The sequence below is a fragment of the Rattus norvegicus genome, chromosome 1 (assembly GCF_021556685.1).
Source record: "Rattus norvegicus strain SHRSP/BbbUtx chromosome 1, alternate assembly SHRSP_T2T, whole genome shotgun sequence".
Taxonomy (NCBI): domain Eukaryota; kingdom Metazoa; phylum Chordata; class Mammalia; order Rodentia; family Muridae; genus Rattus; species Rattus norvegicus.
The window spans coordinates 148,018,499-148,035,831 of record NC_141534.1 but is presented as its reverse complement, the minus strand read 5'-3'; the positions used below and the strand labels follow the sequence as shown (position 1 = coordinate 148,035,831).

The 17,333-nt window shown below is 43.7% G+C and overlaps 1 protein-coding gene across 4 annotated transcripts in view; it reads right to left on the bottom strand.

The window, feature by feature from the left end:
• Whamm (WASP homolog associated with actin, golgi membranes and microtubules) overlaps positions 1 to 14,654 on the bottom strand; it is a 28,652-nt gene extending 13,998 nt beyond the window's left edge. For 3 of the 4 annotated variants that reach the window (XR_015685307.1, XR_015685308.1, XM_087656041.1), the window contains exons 1-3: positions 14,010 to 14,654; positions 10,999 to 11,172; positions 7,972 to 8,122 (exon numbers count right to left, since the gene is read on the bottom strand). Coding sequence is in view for 2 of the 4 variants with exons in the window: in XM_087656041.1 (XP_087512167.1) it covers positions 7,972 to 8,122; positions 10,999 to 11,172; positions 14,010 to 14,597 (913 nt within the window). In the remaining 2 variants the exon portion in view is untranslated. 4 annotated transcript variants of the gene reach the window in all.
• Between the last annotated feature and the right edge of the window lie 2,679 nt (positions 14,655 to 17,333).

Sequence of the window (17,333 nt, the reverse complement as noted above, 5' to 3'; positions counted from 1 at the left end):
CCTAGCAAGCGCAAGGCCCTGGGTTCGGTCCCCAGCTCCAAAAAAAAAAAAAAAGAAAAAAAAAAGAAATCCCAAACTGAGAGAAATCTGGAAATGAAAAATTTAGTAATTCCAACAAGAACCTCAGAGGCAACTCTCCAACATAATACAAGAGATAGAACAAAGACACTGAGGCAGATAGAAGAAATAGACACCTATGTCAAAAAAAGGAAGAAATTGTTATATCTAAAAAAATTTTTTTTTAAATTCTGGCACAAAACATCTAGGAAATCTGGAACTCTACAAAACAACTAAATCTAAGAATAATAAGGAAGGGTGAAGAAACCCCAGTCAAAGGCACAGAAAGAATTTAACAAAATCCTAGAAGAAAATTTTTCTAACCTAAAGGAGATGCCTATCAAGGTCCAAGAAGCTTACAGAACACCAAATAGAGTTGACTAGAAAGAAAGTCCACTTAGCATATAATAATTAAAACACTAAACGTACAGAACAAAGAAAGAATATTAAAGCTACAAGGGAAAAGACCAAGTAATATATATAAAGTAACATAACCTATTAGAATAACACCTGACTTCTCAATGGAGACTCTAAAAGCCAAAAGGGCCTCCTAGGCAGATGTTCTACAGACACTAAGAGACCATAGACACCAGACTACTAACTCAGCAAAAATTTCAATCACAATAGATGGGGGAAATAAGACATTCCATGATAAAACCAAGTTTAAGCAATATCTATCTACAAATCCAGCCCTACAGAAGAGACTATAAGGACAATTTCAACCTAAGAAGATTAACAACACCCAAGAAAACACAAGGGAATAAATAATCTCAGACCTGCAAATCAAAAGAGGGGAAACAAAGGCACACAGGCACAACAACAGGATTCAACAAACACCACTCACTGATATCTCTCAACACTCATGGTCTCAATCACCCCCCCAAAAGATACAGACTAATAGACTGGCTGCAGAAAAGGACCCATCCTTTGCTGCATCTAAGACACCTTAGCATCGAGGATCATTTCAGGATCAAACAATGGGAAGACATTCCAAGCAAATGAACTACACAGCAAGCTGGCATAGCCAGTTTAATATCTGACAAAACAGACTTCAGCCAAAACCAACCAGAAGAGATAAAGACACTGGAACTCAGAGTTGGGGATTTAGCTCAGTGGTAGAGCCCTGGGTCCCCAGCTCCAAAAAAAAAAAAAAAAAGACACTGGAACTCAAAAGGAAAAACCTACTAAGAGGACATGTAGTTCTTTTCCTTCTTCTCTCTCTCTCCCTTCCTTTCTTCCTTCCTTTCTTTCTCCCTCCCTCCCTCCCTCCCTCCCTCCCTCCCTCCCTCCCTTCCTTCCTTTCTTTCTTTCTTTCTTTCTTTCTTCCGTCCTTCCTTTCTTTCTTTCTTTCTTTGTGGGCTTTTGAGACAGGGTTTCTCTGTGTAGCTTAGGCTGTCCTAGAACTCACTCTGTAGACCAGGTGGCCTCAAACTCAGAGATCTGCCTTCATCTGTCTCCTGAGTGATGGGATTAAAGGCATGGACCAACCATTACCCAGGGACATTGAAATTCTTAACATCTATTCACCAAACACAAGATCACCCAAGTTCGTAAAAGAAACACTACTACAACTTAAACCACATATTGACCTTTACTCACCGATAGTGGGAAACTTCGGTCTTCCCAACAGATAAGTCATTTAGACAAAAACTAAACAGAAAAATGCTGAAGCTGACTGACATTATAAACCAAATGGACCTCACAGATATTTACAGAACATTTTACCCAAACATAAAAGAATATACCTTCTTCTCAGCACCTCACAGAACTTACTCCAAAAATGACCCAACACTTGGACCTAAGGCAAGCCTCAAGAGATCCAAGGAAATTAAGGTAAAACTGTGTTCTAGCTGACCACCATGGATTAAAGCTGGATAGCAACAACAGAGAGCTTACAGACTGAGGAAACGAACAACTCGCTGGCGAGGGAACAATGGGTCAGGACGGAGGGCTAGAAATACAGACTTTCTAGGACTGAGTTAAAATGCACACACAGCACACTCAGCTCAAGGACACAATGGAGGCTCTAAGAGCACGCTCAGAGCACTAGAAGCCCACATGAGAAACTACACAAGACCTCAGACTAGTAAGTTAATAGCAGACTTGTACACTCTAGAAAAAGAAGAAATCACATCCAAAAGGAGAAGACAGCAAGAAATAATCAAACTCTGGGCTGAAATCAATAAAATAGAAACAAAAACATACAAAGACTCGGTGAAACAAAGAGTTGGTTTTTTGAAGAAAAAAAAAAAACAAACAGTTAAGATTGACAAACTCTTATCCAAATTAATTAATTAAAAAGTAGAGGGCTGGAGGGATAGCTCAGTGGTTGAGAGCGCCGACTGCTCTTCCAGAGATCCTGAGTTCAATTCCCAGCAACCACATGGTGGCTCACAACCATCTGTAATGAGATTCGATGCCTTCTTCCGGTGTGTCTGAAGACAACGACAGTGTACACATATACATAAAATAAATAAATTAATTAAAAAAAAAAAAAGAGTACTGACTGCCCTTCCAGGGGTCCTGAGTTCGATTCCCAGCAACCACATGGCGGCTCACAACTATCTGTAATGAGATTTGATGCCCTGGTCTCGTGTGTATGAAGATAGCTACATTGTACTTACATGTAATGAATAAATAAATAAATCTTAAAAAAAAAAAAAAGTAGAGACAGAATATCCAAATTAACAAAATTAGAAATTAAGAGGGACATGACAACAATACTAAGGAATAGAATCATAAGGACATACCATAAAAACCTGTACTCCACCAAACTGGAAAAAATTTTCATTATTAATTTTCTCAGTACATACCACTTACCAAAGTAAAATCTAGATTAGATATGCAGGGTTAGATAGTTTTCGTACAAAATTCTACCAGACTCTCAAAGAAGAGTTAATGCCAATTCTCCTGAAATTATTCCACAAAATATAAACAGAAGGGAAAACTTCCTAGTTTGTTTTGTCAGGCTACAGTTACTGATACCCAAACCACATAAAACTACAACAAAGCCAGAACCACAGACCATTTTCCCTATGAGTAGAGATGCAACATTTCTCAATAAAATACTTCCAAACCAAGTTTAAGAAGATACCAAAAAAGATCACCTACCATGATCAAGTTGGCTTCATCCCAGAGATACAGGGATAGTTCAACATCTACAAGTCTATAAGTATAATCCTCCATGTAAACAAACGGAAAGACAAATTCCACAGGACCATCTCATTAGATGCTAAAAAGGCCTTTGACAAAGTCCAACACCCCTTCCGATAATGCTCCTGAAGAGATAAAAGTCCCTGGATACAGGGTCACACCTCGGCATGATAAAGGCAGTTTATAATAAGCCCATAGACAACATCAATTTAAAGAGAAAGACTCAAATCAATTCCACTAAAATCAGGAACAAGACACAAGTGCCCATTCTTCTTTCCATAGTATTCAACCAGAGTCTGTCTCAACCAGCACCATAAGACAACGGGAAGGGGGCTGGAGAGATGGCTCAGTAGTTAAGAACACTGACTGCTCTTCCAGAGGTCTTGAATTCATTTCCCAGCAACCACATGGTGGCTCACAACCATCTGTGATGGGATCGGATGCCCTCTTCTGGTGTGTCTGAAGACAGCTACAGTGTACTCATATACATAAAACTTAAAAAAAAAAAAAACAACTGAAAGAGAGCAAGGGGATATAAATTGGAAAGGAAGTAACCAAAGTATCTTCATTTGCAGATGACATGACAGTGTATACAAGAGACCCTAAAAATTCCACCAGGAAACTCCTACAGTTGATAAGATTTTCAGCAAAGTAGCCGGATACAAAGTTAACTCCGAAAAATCAGTTGTCTTCCTATAATACAAATGACAAACAGACTGAGAAAGAAACCAGGGAAGCAACATCCTTCACAGTGTCCTCCAAGAATATATAAAGTATCTTGGGGTAAATCTAACCAAGCAAGTGAACGACTTGTATGGTAGAAATTTTCAGACAATAATGAAGGAAATTGAAGAAGATATCAGAAGATGGGAAGATCTCCTATGCTCGTGGCTCTGTAGAATTAACATAATAAAAATGGCCAATGTATCAAAAAGTAGTCTACAGATTCAACACAATCCCCATCAAAACTCCAACACAATTCTTCACAGATCTTGCAAGGACAATTTTCTGCTTTGTAAGAAAAACTCAAGATAGCTAAACCAATCCTGATAAAAGAACTTCTGGAGGTATCACAACCCCTGATTTCAAGTTGTATTACAGAGCTACAGGAATAAAAACAGCATGGCACTGGGACAAAAACAAACACACTGCTCAATGGAATCAAATTGAAGACCCAGATATAAATCCACACACCTATGGAAACCTGATTTTTGATAAAGCAGCCAGAAATACAATCTGAAAAGGAAAAAAAAGCATCTTCAATAAATGGTGCTGGTCAAAATGGACAACTGCATGTAGAAGAATACAAATAGATCCATACTTATCCCCTGCCTGAAACTCAGCTATTGATCAAAAGGATCAAAGGCCTCAACATTAAACCAAATATACTGAATCTGTTAGAAGAGAAAGTGGGAAATAGCCTTGAACTCACTGGCACAGGAGAAGACTTTCTGAACAGAACACCAGTAGCACAGGCACTAACTAAGACCAACAATTAATGAATAGGACTTCAGGAAGCTGAGAAGCTTCTGCACAGCAAAGAACATGTCATTTAGACAAAGTGGCAGCCTACAGAACGGGAAAAGATCTTCACCAACTACACATCGGATAGAGAATAAATACCCAAACTATATAAAGAACACAAAAAAACTAGGTATCAAGAAAACAAACAACCCAATTACAAATGGAGTACAGATGTAGACAGAGAATTCTCAGTAGAACCTCAAATGGCTGAGGAACACTTAGAAGAAATGTTCAACATTCTTAGCCATCGGGGGAAATGCAAATCAAAACGCCATTGAGATTTCATCTTTACACCTGAGGATGCTGGTGAGGACATAGGAACCTCATCCATTGCCTATGGAAGTGCGAGCTTGTACAGCCACTGTGGAAATCAGTGTGGTGGTTCACCAGGATATGGGAATCGTCTGCCTCAAGACTCAGCTATACCAGTCTGGGTTATAGACCCAAGGGACACTCTGTCCTCCTACTGAGACACTTGCTCAAACAAGGCCGTTGCTGCTCTATCCAAAGTAGCCAGGAACTATAAATAACTTAGACACCCCTCAACAGAGGAATGCATGGAGAGAATGTGGGACATTTCCACATTACTCAGTGGAGTATTACTCAGCTGTTTTAAAAGTGACATCATGAAATCTGTAGGCAAATGAATAGAACTAGAAAAAAATAGGAATTTCTTATATGTGGTTATTAGCCACTAAGTCAATGATAACCAAACTACAATCTGTAGAACCAGAGGTTATTTATAAAGTAAGGGACTAGGGGAGACAAACAGATCTCATTAGAAAAATGAAATAGTAAAGATAGTTAATGGATGGGGGAGGGGCTGGAATGGGAAGATCAAGAGGAAAGAAGGGGATGAGGAATAGGGGGAGAGACAGCTAAATTAAGGGCCATCTGAGGAGTAGTGTGGAAACCTAATACAGTAGAAGCTTCCTAAAATATATATATATATATATATATATATATATATATATATGATGATATAAATAAAATTGACAAATAGTGGAGAGACAGAGCCCCAACTGGCCATCTCTTGTGACAAAATGAAGCTTCTAGTGCCTGGGTTGGGTTACATCTAACTGAATTGTTGGCCAAAGGGTCCTGTGGGAATTCCCCAAACCCGGGCTGTGGCCAACATTACAGGTTGCTCTTCAGGCTGATGGCACGGCCTCAGTGCTGAAGACACCACCTACACAGTTCACCAACCATGGAGTCACATCGCTGCCTACATCAAGCCTTTGCCCCTCAACTCTAGTGTCTTTGGTATAGGAAGGTACTCTGCATGCTACTATAAGAGAAACTTAGGGGCTGGGGATTTAGCTCAGTGGTAGAGCGCTTACCTAGGAAGCGCAAGGCCCTGGGTTTGGTCCCCAGCTCCGAAAAAAAGAACCAAAAAAAAAAAAAAAAAAAAAAGAAAGAGAGAAACTTAAACGTCAACTCAGTCTCGAAACCCCTGATCCACAATGGTGTCCTGCCTACAAGATATGCTAGGGCAGTGGTAGCACAAAGCACAACCAGTATCTTATCTGACTTAAGGCCCACTCAGGCCCACTCCACCCACTCCAGAGATGGAACCCATACCCAACACTGTTTGGGTGGCCAAACCTGAGATTAGATAGCCCAGGGACCTAGGGAAAAAAATCAAATAATATTGTTCTTTTTAAAAAAGAAGGTAGTAAGTAATAAAATAACTCCTAATGACATTCTAGTAGACTCACAGATCAGTGCCTTTGCTCAGTCATCATCAGAGAAGCTTCCTCCTGCACACAGGAGGGAACTCTGTGTGTGTGTGTGTGTGTGTGTGTGTGTGTGTGTGTGTGTGTGTGTGTGTGTATACGTGTTTATGCACACAGATAGGAACAAACAGAGATCCACAGTCAGACGATAGGTAGACAGTAAGAGACCTGGAATGCTCAGCCCTAAATGGGTGTCTCCATCCAGTCCTTTCTCTCAGGGCTCAGGGAACCCTGTGGAAGAGGAGACAGAGGGTAGGAACCAGAGGGGCAGGAGAACAAGGCCCTCTAAATCAGCACAGTCAATGCACATCTGAACTCACAGAGACTGCGGCAGCATGCACAGGGCCTGCACAGGTCTGACCAGGTCCTTGGTGTACAGCCTGTGGCTTCCAGGTTAGTGTTTCTGCGTGATTCCTGAGTGTGGGAACAAGTAGGGCTCTGTTTCTCGTGTCTTCTCTTTAAGCTCCTTTCCTTCTGTTTGTTGTTTTGTCCAATTCTAATGTGTTAGTTTTTGTTTTATCTATGTTTTATTTTTTATTACTATCCCTAAAAGCCTGCTTATTTTCTTTTTTTTTTTTTTTTTTTTTTTTGGTTCTTTTTTTTGGAGCTGGGGACCGAACCCAGGGCCTTGCGCTTTCTAGGCAAGCGCTCTACCACTGAGCTAAATCCCCAACCCCTATTTTCTAATGAGAGACAGAAAAAGAAGGTGGTCCAGAAAAGATAGAAGGCAGGGAGGAACTGGGAGGAGTATAGGGAGGGGAAACTATAATCAGGATATATTACATGAGAGCAAAATCTATTTTCAATAAAAGAAAGAAAAGAAGGAAGGAAGCAAGCAAGCAAATAAAAAGCAAGCCAGTCAGCAGTATTCCTCCCAGGGCTCAGCTTCAGTTCCTCTCTTGGCTTCCTTCCCTCAGAAAAACTCTTACCTGGGAGTTTTAGATGAAATAAACCCTTTCCTCTCCAAGTTGCTTTTAGTTATGGAGTTTATCACAGCAAAAGAGGGCAACCTAGGTAGGGCAGCTGGGACTCCTACCATTTGTTTTAAAAGATATCAAGGGTGGCACTTTATGCATATGTGTGTTTATATTATTGTATATCATATAAACACACAGATTGGCAGACATGAGAGTTCCTATTTGGGGCATTATGCACAGTGCAAGACCTTCACCTAGTGTGACCCCCCACCCGGCTGGCTTCCTCCTCATAAAAAGGCCTCCATGCTCTCCAGCACCCAGCCCACGAGCTTGCTTTAGGTTCTATTTGCCAAGCCCTCTTGAGCCAGAGCTCTGGACATGCCTGCACCCCACGTACTGTTCAGGTACAGGACAAGTGCACCCCTCATGACTTCCTCTGTCCACCAGGCTGGCACTTATCACGCTTATCCTTCCACTGAATCCCCAGCACCCCAAATATGCAACCTGATACTGAAGATACGTGCAAATGTATTTGCATAGAATAAAAATTATGTTTATCTTAGTACAGTGGGTCTTAGTTTCACCTGTTAATGCTGTTACTGTTTCCTTAAAATAATTCACAGTGATGTCCTGGATAGAGACCACTGCTTCTTCAGCCCGTCTGGTCCACTCACTGGCTTCCTTCTGTAGGGCAGCCACCCTTTTAGGACCCAGCTCATCCTCTTCCAGGGACTTCTACAAAAGAATGATGTAATGAATGCCATTAGGAAATTCTGAAGTGGCTACGTGGACTGTCCTGACCACTCTTTTTGCTACTGCTTTGTCAGCTCCTGACTGGACATCAATGGGTTCGGTGCTGGGCATCATTGAAGACAAGGGTGTACTCTGGGTACAAGGGGAAAGCACTGTCGACAGACTGCGTTACAACCGTTCCAGGGGCTGACAGGGAATCCTACACAGCGGTACAGATGAAGATGTCTGTTCTTCAGCACTCAGGCGTTGGTTTTGCCATAGTTTCTTTAGGAACCTTAAATACTTTTAAATGCATGTGATATGGCCACTGAAAAGACATTTAAGTATTCCAGGCGGTGCCACTCTTATCTGTGGAATGAATGTTTTTGGGCCCTGACATTCATATAAGGAAGCCTAAATCCTCCGGTATTAAGTCACAAGGATACAGCCCTATGGTAAGGATTGATGCCCTTATAAAAAAAGAGGCATAAGGTCTCTCTGCTCTTTACCATGTAAGCACACGACACATCAGGACAGCCTGCTAAACACTACCAAACAAATCCCCATCAGAAACCAGGTCTGCCAGCACCCTGATCTTCAACTTCAGAGCCACCAGGACTACAAGGGGAAAGTCTTGTTTCCAAATTGCCCAGGCTGCAATGCACCATTCTAACAGTCCGAACTCAGACCTCCTGTGCATCCAGCATCCAGCTCCCTTCCACAAAGGCAGGAACGTGGCACAGCTGGGTCCATGTTACCCAAGTGCAAGTCAAAACTACAAGATACCACTTCCCACCCTAGAATAAAAAGACAGATATAACAAGTGTTGAAGGCAGGCATGGTGACACATGGTAATCTCACTGTTTGGAAGGCTGAGGCAGGAGAATTGCCAAGAATCAAGACTACTGTGGGCTGTATGGCAATATCTGATATCAAAAACAACAAAACATACCAAGAGTTGTGGTTGATGATTCAACTGTGAGCCCACACTTATATGCACTAAAACAGGGCACTTGATTTGGGCAACCGTCTGGTGGTCTTCAAAAGGAGCTTTTTTTTTTTTTAAAAAAAAAAAAAAAAGCTGGGCTGGGGATTTAGCTCAGTGGTAGAGCGCTTACCTAGGAAGCGCAAGGCCCTGGGTTCGGTCCCCAGCTCCGAAAAAAAGAACCAAAAAAAAAAAGCTAAGTATTATCATGTGACCCAGCAGGTCCACTTCCTAGGTTATACACAGAGAAATGAAAGTAAGTCCTGTGGCTGTAATCACATTCCCAGGAACTTAAGGCGGGAAGGTTGCTGAGTTCAAGGTCATCCTGTGCTACATACATAGAGAGCAAGCTGAGATCCTGACTCCAAAAAGAAAAAGAAAGGTAGCCACAGGTATGGTAAAAGAAAGGTATACACACACATTGAGGCAGCAATGTTCATAATACGTAAACCAGCCAAGAGTCCACCAAGGGGGAACGGGTAAACAAAAGCAGTCTGTCCTCCCGATGAGGGTAGTCTGTCTGTCGGCTAAGTGAGGAAGCAGTCACAACTACACACCATATAGTTCCCCTTGTGTGAGATTTCTATGGGCTGGGGAGATGGCTCAGAGAGGAAAGTCGTTGCCTTGCCTGAGTTCAGATTCTAGAACCCACCTAGAGTCCAGAATCCATCTAAAACCAGATACAGTAACACACGTATATCATAATCCAAGCCAAATTGCAAAGTCAATTATGCCAAAATGGGCAATGGAGACAGGAGGATTCCCAGCAGCTCACGAGAGCCCACAGTCACACACAAACATCACATACACACACCATATACAAAGATAAAAAGCTAAGCATAGTAAAATTTCCACAGTAGCCAAGTACAGAGGCAAAGTAGATTAGGCATTACATAAGGTTGGAGAAGATGGGAAATGACTGGTAGCGGGTATGAGGTTTCTTTGGAGGGTAACAAGTATTCTAATATTGTAGGCTGGTGAGACGGTTCAGTGGGTGGAAACACTGACAGCCACACCTGATGACCTGAGTTCAATCCCCAGAGCCCACAAGGTGGAAGGAGAAAATCTATTTTCCACAAGTGGTCCTCTAACCTCTACCATGTGTGCTATGCATGCATGTGTACACACACACACACACACACACACACACTGCACACATAAGGACTCTAAACAACAGTGATAAGAACAGTCCCATCGGGGGCTATAGAAGCAGTATGGCACAGCATCCTGCTGTGGCCATGGAAGTGCCTGTGGAGAGACAGCCAGTGCCGGAGGAGCAAAGCATCTCCCTGCTGTCTCCTGACTCTAGCTGTTTGCACACGAGGCAAGATTGAGATGCCTTTTCTAAATAGGGTCACCCTAATGCAGTGGTTCTCAACTTGTTAGTTGTGAACCCTTTGGGGGTAAAACGACCCTTTCACAGGGGTTACCTAAGATCATCAGAAACCACAGATATTTATGATTCATAACATAGCAACAAAAATAATTTTATGATTGGAAGTCACCACAGCATGAGGAACTGTATTAAAGGTCATCAGAACAGCACTCACTAAAGTTTAAATTTCTAAGCAATCTACCTGTGTGCTTACAGGTGGGAAATAAGCTAAAGGAAACACACATCACAGTCTGTCATGGGGAACAACGCTAATGCTTCCAAACCTGCAGTGTTCTAGGGCGCCAAGAAAATGGGCGAAGGGTACTTCACTCGCAGTCCACGTTCTCTCCTTCGAGGAGAAGGCTTGCACATGCTCAGCAAACCGTATATAAAATATATATATATAAAATCTTACATCTAAATTTAAAGATAAACTCAAAGTGAAAATGAACTAAACCTTATATGAGACTAAAATAATAATACAGAGAAGGTAGTAAGATAAAATACCAGGAAACATACCAAAATACCAAGCTTACATGAGGTTGCAACTTCTCGCATGTCTCTAAATGGCTGTAGTAAATACTGGAAGAATGTGGTTGCCATGGTAACTAGTTCTTGATAGACTTCATCTTCCTCTTGATAAACTTTCATTAATGTTACCATGGTGTTGGCTTTTCTGTGATCTTGAAGAAGCTAGAGGGTAAAATGTAAATAGAGTTTTGAATCTGGATGTTTACAACATCATACCAAAAATAAATAAATAAAAGACACCCAATATTCTTAATTTTAAAACAGCAATTTTAAACTGCATGAACATGAAAACGTTCTCCAACCAAAGGCCCAATAACACAAAAGTAGTTAAATAAAATGGCAGGTCTGAGGACTACTATTCTCACAGTCATTCAACACTATTTTTATGACTATTTAATAGAGGATAATAATTATAATAATATCATAATTATCATGATGGCTCAAGCCTATAATCCCAACACTTGGGAGGCTAATGCAAGAGTTTTACTGTGAGTCTTAGGCTAGCCTGGGCTAAATAGTTCCAGGTCAGCCTGAGCTACAAAGCCAAGGTCCTCCTCAAAGAAAACAAACAAAGACTTCTACACTTCCGTGGATACAATAGCCTTAGTTTTCTACTCCTCTGTTTGTAAGTCCCAGATGGACAGATGGATTCCACACATGAACAGCTCAATAGTATAAGCTAGACTAGATAGAATGTAACAGCAGGGAATGAACTTGAACTTGAGGAGAATGTAACTTTCCGTACCCAGATGTTAAGAATTAGAGGAAGGGACCTGTAATTCAGTTACTCTGGGAAGATAAGGCAGGAAGTGGCTCAGGCCTTCACTACAACTACTCCAGGAGCTGAAACTGGGTCAATCCCAGGACAGAAGGCTTCTGGAAAAAAAGCATAGTGGGCACATCAGGAGAACAGAACAAGACCTGTGAGGCAGGAGCAAAAAGGAGTGAAGGGGTGAGACTATGCCCGCCTGGGCTACAGAGGTCAAGGGCAGCCTGGGCAACTTGGTCAGAAGCTGCCTGAAAACAAAGAAGGGAGGGAGATGACTCATTGCTACAGTGCTTGCCTCACAGGCACGAGAGACTCAAGGTCCAACCTCTAGTAGCCAAGTCTGATATAAATGATCAGGTTAAGGACCAGATGTTGGCTGGGCTGAATGAAAACTCTCCCTAGTTTCCTCATTGTTGTAAAGTGAAATCGACATGCATGAGAAGTGGGTGTGTGAGTTATATACAGCAAAGTGATCCCAACGGACAAGGTCTGCCGACAACAGCCTATAATGCCAGGCAGTTCAGAGGCGGAAGCAGGAGCGTCACCATAGCACAAGGGCATCCTGAGCTACATGGTAAATTCCAGGACAGCCTGGGCTCTGAGACCAGGTCTCAAAACAAAGATCCCACAAACAGAATCCTTCTATAAAGCCATTTTAGTTTTAAAAGACTCACTCTAGATTTAGCTTAAGATAGTATACAACAATCAAGATTTTGCTTTATGGCTGAATTCTTCTTACACCTCCCCTTCCTCAAAGAAACACAGCAAAGCCACTGCTTTCTAAAGGCTCACAGTTAACTTAATGTTTACGTAACACCTGGGAAGGGGAAGCACAAGAGCAACTGCCTCCATTAGATCAGTCTTTTCTTGGGTGCTAAAATGATAGAAGAGGGTCTTGCAAACGGGTAGTTGGGTACCAGGGAGCAGGTGGTCCCAGGCTAAGAAAGGTAGCTACACAAGCCAGTAGCCAGCCTCCATCCATTACCTGTGCTCCACAGATAATGGGATGTAACCTGTAAGCCAAATAAGCCTTTTCTGCCCAGAGTGGCTGTGGGTCAGGGTGTGTATCACAGCTACAGTAAACAAACTAGAATGGTGGTTCAACATCCAGAGAGTGTCAGAGCCGGGAATGAAGCTCTGAGACTTGGGCCTCTTCAGGAAATTGTTGCTGGGTAAAAGATACATTCTCCCTAAATCTTTCAGTGAAATTGAAAAGCCCCCTCTCTTTAGGGTTTGTGACGTTTACCACACAAGTAATAAATGTGTGTGTCTCAAACTATCTCCTTCTGGTCCAAAAGAGCCTTCCTGTTGTTGCCATTCAAAGCTGATGAATAAAGCCTCACTTCCCGAGGGCTTTCCATTTGCTTGAAGAAAATAATAAAGCTATCTTTTTTTTTTTTCTTTTTTTCGGAGCTGGGGACCGAACCCAGGGCCTTGCGCTCGCTAGGCAAGCGCTCTACCGCTGAGCTAAATCCCCAACCCCATAAAGTTATCTTTTAAATGTCATCCATCCTCTGTGACATGTTTAGCCATTCCTCTTCTTCTCCAGTTATTTCCGGTTAGCTTGTGTTTTTTTTTTTTTTTTTTTTCCTACAGGGATGCCTTGTTTTCAGTTTTACTTTCAATACTTCTGGCCTTTCCCATTACAACATCCTGCTCTGCTCAGAATGAGGGAAAAGGTGAAGGGCGGAGCCTGGCTCAGAACTGCAAGTAAACTTTTACCTAATCCCGGGACTGGAGAGGCTAAGGCAGAGGACTGTCCTGAGTTCAAAGCCAGCCTGAACCACAGATTGAGACACTGTTTCCAAAAAACAAGAGCCAGGCTGCGCAGAAACTCACTCTGACTATCCTAGCAAAACACACACACACACACACACACACACACACACACACACACACACACACACTACTGTTTCAACTTCAAGGTCCCCACTCTCTCCCACCAGGCCGCGCAGAAACTCACTCTGACTATATACACACACACACACACACACACACACACACACACACACACACACACACACACACACACTACTGTTTCAACTTCAAGGTACACACACACACACACACACACACACACACACACACACACACACACACACACACTACTGTTTCAACTTCAAGGTCCCCACTCTCTCCCACCTGAGGCGCAGGTGCACCAGCGATGCAGGGTGTGCGCCACGAGTGCTCCGCAGGCCCGCCCTCGGCTCCCCGGCCCAGCGCCACTTACCTGGCGCAGTCGCGCGACCGTCTGGTCCAGGCGCGCGCGCAGCATCCTCTCGCGGAACTCGCTCAGGCCCTCGCAGTCTGCCGAGTCACCCGGGGCCGGGAAGAGCACGTCGCGCACGGTGGCGCCGCCGCAGCCGTCGGCCGCCAGGCCCAGGTAGTGCTCCAGCTGTCGGCACAGGTCCTGCAGCGCCGCGTCGCCAGGGTTCGCAGGCGCCGGCCACACGAGCGCCCACACGAGCGCCCACAGCCCGCGCCCCAGGCCCCAGCCCGCGCCGCTCGCCGCGTCCAGCTCCGGCGGCAGCGGCGGAAAGCAGCGCTCCAGGGCCGGCCACAGCGCCGCCAGCTGCCGGTGCGCGCCGCGGAACCCGGCCGCCGACAGCGCCCCGGCCCAGCTGCAGCCCCCGTCGCCGGCCTCCTGTCGCCCGCGCCGGCGCCGCTGCGCCGTGCGGTCGTGACAGGTGACGGCAAACTGGCCCTCGGCGGCGTTCCAGGCCACCAGGAAACGCAGCTGATGGCGCTCGGGCTCCGGGAAGAGGTCCTCGCGCAGCGGCACCCAGCCCTCCAGGCTGTCGGGCTGCTCGCTGTCCATGGCCGCCGCACACCCTTAGACTGTGCCAGGCCACGACATTTTCCGGGAACAGCTACTGTCAGTCAGAGGTGCAGAAGCTCCCGCCCCCTCATTCTGATTGGCTTTATGCAAAAGACTGTCCCGGGTTGGCTAAGCTAGAGCCAATGAAAAGTCTTTTCGGGGAGGCAGGGCAAGGTTTCCCTTTTACAACACTGGCTAACCTTGAACTCACTAAGTGTACCAGGCTAACTTTGAATTCGCAGAGATCACTATGGTCTGTCTTCTGAGTGCTGGAATTAAAGGCATACAACCACCATGCTCAGCAAAGATTTTTATTTTTAAGCCCATGTATATATGGGCAGGACGACATTGAACCTTAGTATAGGTGCCAGAAGAGGGCGTCATATCCCCTAGAACTGGGTATGTTATGGGGCTGTTAACAGCCTAATGTGCTCTCTAAAAGTAGTAATTCTTAGCTGCTGAGCCGTCTCTCCAGTCCCTATCTTAGTTCTCAACATTAAAATAAGAACTTCCCTCAGAAGGATCCTATTAAGTATGCGGCTCCTGAAACATACTATTAGGATCAAACTTTTATTTGAACTCAATATTTACTTATTAAGGTTTCGGGGTGTCAAGAACTGAGTCGCAGACACATTTATTTTTGCCAATATAGTAAGCTTAATGAGTGCTGTGTTGTTGGTATATTGAAGAGATGGGTGGGGGAGAAATGGCTAAATATTTCTGCTTTCCAATCATCCTGGCTGGCAGCTCAACATACTTAGTACAATCTACCCCAGTTTCATCTTGACAGCAAGAATTTGAGACCTAGAGGGGGAACTCATCTGCAATACATTTACACTAAGGCTAAGCAAGATCTCCTCACTACTGAAAACCTGGGGCTGGGGTATTATAACAAACCTATGGAAAGTGTTTGTGAGGGCTGGAGAGATGGCTCAGTGGTTAAGCACTGACTGCCCTTCCAAAGGTCCGGAGTTCAAATCCCAGCATCCACATGGTGGCTCACAACCATCTGTAATGGGATTCCATTCCCTCTTCTGGTGAGTCTGAAGGTAGCAGCAGTGTGCTCACATGAAATAAATAAACCTTTTTTTAAAAAGTGTTTTTGCTAACAAGCATTTCCTCATGTGAACTTACAAGATCCCTTAAAGATGTCTGTCCTAAACCTACAGTCATCTTAGATTCTGACCACAGACAGATCCATAAAACCCGTTATGCTAAAAGCCACAGTGAACCTTGAAGAATAGGTCACAGGTGCCCCCAGAAGAGGCGATTATCTATGATAAGATTATCTATGATAAAGAAGCTGTACCCTGGAGAGCAAGTAATTATTCCTGCTGATAACAAACCTACTGGGAAGGACCTTGAGATAAGGGTAAACTGAGCCACGCCTTGGTCAGGAGGGCCTGAATATGCAAATCTCCTTTTAAAATGCAATTTAGTCCTGGGGAGGTCTTCCTCCATTCTGGTTCTCTTTGAGCCTTTGTGCTGGGATGCCAAGTTTTCTCCTTCCTTTAGATTAAAACTGAAATCTTTGTCCTCCTCGTACTTAATCTGTTGTCCTTCACCACACCGTCCGCCGCCCTGGGCCTTCGGTTTGCTAACCACAGACGCTCCCCTTAACCTTACGAGCCAAATCTTCAAAGTAAATCTCTCCATTATGGAAGCGCCCTGTAAGACCATCTAAAGAACCTTGATGTTGATACAGCGTGTGTGGGTGTGGGTGTGGGTGTGTGCACACACATGTGCATCTGTGTGTAGTCCTGAGGCCGACTTGATGATAAAGACACGCTTTAGCATGGACCCCGGTTCCACAAACCATAGGCCTCTACATCATTTTTTTTTAATATTTGCAAATATTGAGTCGACTACATCATAATTACCTAATGAAATACAAATTGATAAAAACATTAATTTTCCGTTTCTGAAGGTAACTCAGTGGTATAAGGAATACTTCAGGCCTTGGGTCAACCCTTACCCAACCCTCCCCATCCTCCACCCCCCTTCTCTGCCCCACACCAAAAACCACAAAGTCACACAACACTACAAAGTGGTGACCACCTTGTACAGCCTTCTTTATGTGTTTTTTAAACTTTGTTTTTTGTTTTATTTGGTACAGACTCTTTATATAGCCCTGGCTGGCCTTGAACGCTAGCACTCCTGCCTTTGTCTCCCTAGTGCACAGATTACCAGGGACATGAACCAGCAAAACCGGATAATTTCTTTTCACTTTCTTTCTAATATTTTTTGGATATTTACTGAAATGATGGATTTTAAAACAGGCCAAACAATAAAAACAAAATCCCCAGCTCAAATAACCGCACACAGACTTTCAAAGAAAATCATTTCTTCCCGAGTCCTAAACGGTACACAGCTCAGTAAACTTCTATGGCTGCTTTGAACACTATGAGCTTCACTTAGCATTTTGCCCTCTGGCTACCAATGACACGCTTATGCATAGGACAGATTTGGACCTAGATACAGCTGTACACCATCTTTCATGTCACAAGAATCCTTTTGCCTTCATCCTGTCCTTTCTCATCACCTAATATCACTCAAAGGGAACTGTTTAGAACCTGATTCACACTTCTTGGACCTCTCAAATAAAAAGGTTCCTATCTGGGATAGAGGCTAGTAGGACGGTTGCTCTGGAGGAAGTTGTCAGGTTGGAGAGAGTAGGCCATGCCTCCTCCACCTTCTGCCCCTTCTACCTCTTGGCCCCTTCACCCAATGCTCCCT